The sequence below is a fragment of the Penaeus japonicus genome, unplaced genomic scaffold (assembly GCF_977035675.1).
Source record: "Penaeus japonicus unplaced genomic scaffold, GWHDUDI00000001_assembly GWHDUDI00000030, whole genome shotgun sequence".
NCBI classification, from domain to species: domain Eukaryota; kingdom Metazoa; phylum Arthropoda; class Malacostraca; order Decapoda; family Penaeidae; genus Penaeus; species Penaeus japonicus.
In genome coordinates, this window is record NW_028234432.1 from 7,322,789 (window position 1) to 7,326,902 (window position 4,114).

A 4,114-nucleotide genomic window follows, 5' to 3' on the forward strand; every position below is an offset into this window, starting at 1 on the left:
TTTTTTTTCTTTATTTATAAATTTTTGTTTGTGATTTTAATGTTCTTCCATTTTCTGTTGTTCTTGTTATTACTTGTTTTTATTATTTTATCACTATGTTTTATGTGACATATCTTCTTTTAAAGATCGATAAATTGATTATGCACTTTATAAAACTTTTTTTTTTTTTTAATGATTTTGAAGTAGATCTGAGATGCTTAAGGAATAACACATGAATAGTTATTTTTTAGGATAAATAAATGTAATATTATTTCTTTTTAACAAATGCTCCTTCACTTGGTTTCCTAATTTCTCAGGTGGAAAAGGTATATAATTAAAGCAGTTTTATGATTTCCACGAAGTCCCATAATTGAACAAAATGGCTGCCGTATCTTCTCCTAATGAAAAAAAAAAGATAATAGTAAAAAAAAATAATTTATTAGTACAGACAACTCTAAAGGTTATGGGATTACATTGGAATGCTATTTTATACACGTAATAATAAGTGACTTACAAAGCCGAAAGACTCTCTTTTATTGTATTATTAGTACTATCATAGATATACTATGTGATTTTATGAAACAGGTATAATTGTTTAAGGTATTTGAGTATCATGACATGTTAACAAGAGGGACGGATTTTTCTGTTGAAAGAATTCATGCGTAATGGTCTCATACTGATCTGATGATTTATTTCTCAATATCCATTTTGCCTTCTACTAAAGCCCAAGTTAGTTATTGACCTTTAGGCATGCAAAGCGACCAAATCTTCCTGGGGAAAGTGACAGTTTAGAAGCCTTTGGAGAATTTGAAGGTTCATCTGTCAAAAGCTGCAGACGACACACCACTCGACGCTGCTGCCATCTGTTGGACGCCTTAGAGGGACTTCAGTTATTTACCCTTTTTATCCTTCCTATTTGAAATATAAAGGATGAAGAGAAACTCTAATATTTCGAAATATATATAAGAACGGTCGCTATAACGGGAATTTTTCGCAGCTCGGATCACACGCCTCGGGGCACTACTTGGCCGCGCGGAGGGAGCCACACCAGCGGCGGTTGCGCGGTCGGGTCCTGACAACCCTCTTATCTCGAAGTCGCCGGTGTAGAGTCCCTGTTGTCTATTTTGTCTGATTATTCCCCTCAAAACACGCCAACATGGATGAGGAATACGACTGCATCGTTCTCGGGACCGGCCTGAAGGTAATGAGACGGGGAGTGTGCGGGAAAAATGGCGAGAGGGCGTGAAATAAGGTTGGAAAAGAGTATTTTTTCGGGGTTTCGATCCAGAGAACGTCTACGTGGTTATGGCTTGACATTTCCCACTACTCGGCATAACTCTCTCTTCCTCTCTTTATTTCGGGCGGGATTTGTGCACGTGGTGGATTTAGACCTAAGGATTTGTCTTTGGTGTGTGTCCTGAGGAAGGATTTAGGTGCAGAGGACGAGGTTGTGATAGATAAATTAATTCGTTATTGAAGTGGGAGGTGTGATCAGCTGATTCGATGTCTCCGCCCCTACACTGCGTCCTCCTCGTTTATTTATGTCTCGAAGTATTTGATTTTTAGGAGATATATAGCTTATTTTAGGTCGGCGTGAAGGGATTTGCTGTCGTTTTTATTTGCTAGGAGACGGGACATCGTTGATAGATTTGAAATGCTGCTTATTGCATGTGGTTGCGTTCCTCCTAGCAACAGATAGGCCTATGTTGCATGTGAGTTGTTTGTGTTTGTAATGGAAGTCCATAGGGTATGTCGTGGTGCATTGCAGAGGTTTTGATTCCTTTTTGATGATTTTTTTGTTAATTTTCAAAAATCTCATATTGCCAAGGTGACTGTGATGCTCTTTGTTGTTTTTCATAGTCTATATGGCTGAGTATTCATACCTGGGTTTTTATTGTTCAAAGAGAGGGATTTAAATATGATTAAGTACTTGTGGATTTTTGGAAGTGAGTTTTTTTTATGAGTTTTTATGGTTTTTAGTTTCTTTTTTTGGTGAAGCAGGGATGAAGTTCGCTTTTTTTTGTCCATTTACCTTTAGCCATGTGGTTTTGTACCCCTTCTGGTGTCTTTGTGTTATTGGATAACCCTCTTAGTTCTTTAAGAGTTTTTGGGTTGATGGATTGACTTGCTTTATTGGCTTATGTGAGGAAAGTGGAAAGTGTTCATCTTGCTGTATGTAGGTCTGTTGGGTGTCGTTTATGTAGTGATGAACCTAAATGCCTGCACATCTGCCACTGGTTTCATGCTGATTGGTACTGTAACGTAGGCCTCTTCTTTTTATTTTTTTTATTATTATTCTAGGAAGATAGAGCTTGTATACCTCCTGGGAGATATATTGTAATACTAGGAATTTGCCTATCTATTTTGAATTAATATGTTATGTGGAGATTTGACCTTTTCTGGAGAGTGAAGTGTTGTGGTTGCTTGACACTACATCGCCATTGGATTGAACTTGTGATAGTAGGCTTTCTCTTTCATATTACAACAAATTTTGAGTGGATTTGGATAGACCACAGTCCGTATTATTATTACAAGTAAAAAACTTTTTGAAAGCCACTACAAGTTTATGAAATAGATTTACTTGTTCACACATTCATATAATACAGGTAAGTATACTACTCCACATATACATATAATGCAAGTACATATGTCCTTGTTTTTATAGTTGCATACATATTCATAAAGGCATGCACAGTTATATGTATAAACCCTGCAGTTTTCCAGCTGCTGCAGCTTGCCTCTTTGATATGCAGTACCTCATTCAGGTATTGATTTTTCCTCGCTGCATTCAGTCTGTGTCCGAATAGTAATTTGTTACTCTCTAATAGTGTGGTTCATTTTGCATTTTGAAAGGAATCGGACGTCTGATGCAAATTTTTGGCAGATTTTTTGTTTTGCTGTTGTAGGCGGGAAATATGCAATTCCATATGTTACGGGAAATAGGGACCTGGGACTGGTGATACCTTGTTCGTGTGTTAGAATGAGAAAGTATGTTTGTTTGTATGGAAGTCAACTTGGAGAATGGAATTCTAGCAGGTGGTTGAAATATGTCCTGTATTTATAAAATTTTAAGAAGCATTTGGGTTGTCTAATGCTTCATAGTTTTGAGGGTATGCAAAGCACATAGCTGCTTCTGTATATGGTGAAATTCTGATCTTTAGTCAATAACTCGTGCACCTTATTCCCCATGAGAAAAAAAAAACTGCAAGCTCAAAGTTCAGATAGAAAAGAGTAAGTATGATTGGTAAGCTTGTGTTAGAATTGAAGTAATCAAGGTTTCTCCTAAGTCAGTACTTAACATTTCCTGTTTTTTGGTAAGGAATTAAATATACCCCCCCCCCCCTCAAAAAAAAAAAAGTTTGATGGCAAATAAAGGACTTTTTTTCACTGTTAAAACAAGTTATAGTATCATGAGCTTGCTACTTGACCAAGAAAGGGGATACACTCTGTACAGCAGAAAAAATTATGATGAGGTGTAAGGAGTTAGATTGTATACTTGCATTTCAGATGATGATGGTTGAATAAATTGAAATTTTTGGAGAGTTAAAATGGGTCATTGTTGTGAATGGATTGTGAATTTAGTGTACTGTCTGGAAAGATAAACTGATAAATATTGCACATTATGGTTTTTAAATGTGCATATGAATCTATGATATGACTTGCAGGATATATACATGAGTATGTTTGTGTGTTGTAGAATGAGTGCAAAGCATGTAGGTTGTGTTGATTGCATGATCCTGCACCACTATTTGATTGGACTTGTATTTGGAGGTGTTGGATTACAGAAACTTTCAAATTATTTTGGATTGAAAATAGTAATAATTATAAGAAAAGTAATTTTGAAAGACATGGTGGTATAAACTTTTATCAAATGCAATGTTGTGAGTGGTGTGCTTATGCCAGAAGTTGCAATTGTATGTCTAATAGGTTGCATAAACAGACATTATTTTAGATGTACATGGTACATTGGATTATTCATTTTATAGACATTTGTTTAGCTTGATAGAAGGGAATCTTAGTTCAGATCAGGTGACTCTTGGTCTCATCTGTCCAGCGTTAACCCATTGCGTATGAGTATCATGACACACATGTCGGCACCGATTAGGCCTAAAAGACGGGAGTCAATTCGTACATG

At 36.3% G+C, this 4,114-nt stretch overlaps 1 protein-coding gene across 1 annotated transcript in view; it reads left to right on the forward strand.

Annotated features, from left to right (window-relative positions):
* Positions 1-1,010: 1,010 nt before the first annotated feature.
* Gdi (GDP dissociation inhibitor) overlaps positions 1,011-4,114 on the forward strand; it is a 17,312-nt gene continuing 14,208 nt past the window's right edge. Inside the window, exon 1 of the mRNA XM_043019436.2 lies at positions 1,011-1,180. Coding sequence (XP_042875370.1) covers positions 1,136-1,180 — 45 coding nt within the window. The 5' untranslated portion in view covers positions 1,011-1,135. The remainder of the gene's footprint in view (positions 1,181-4,114) is intronic.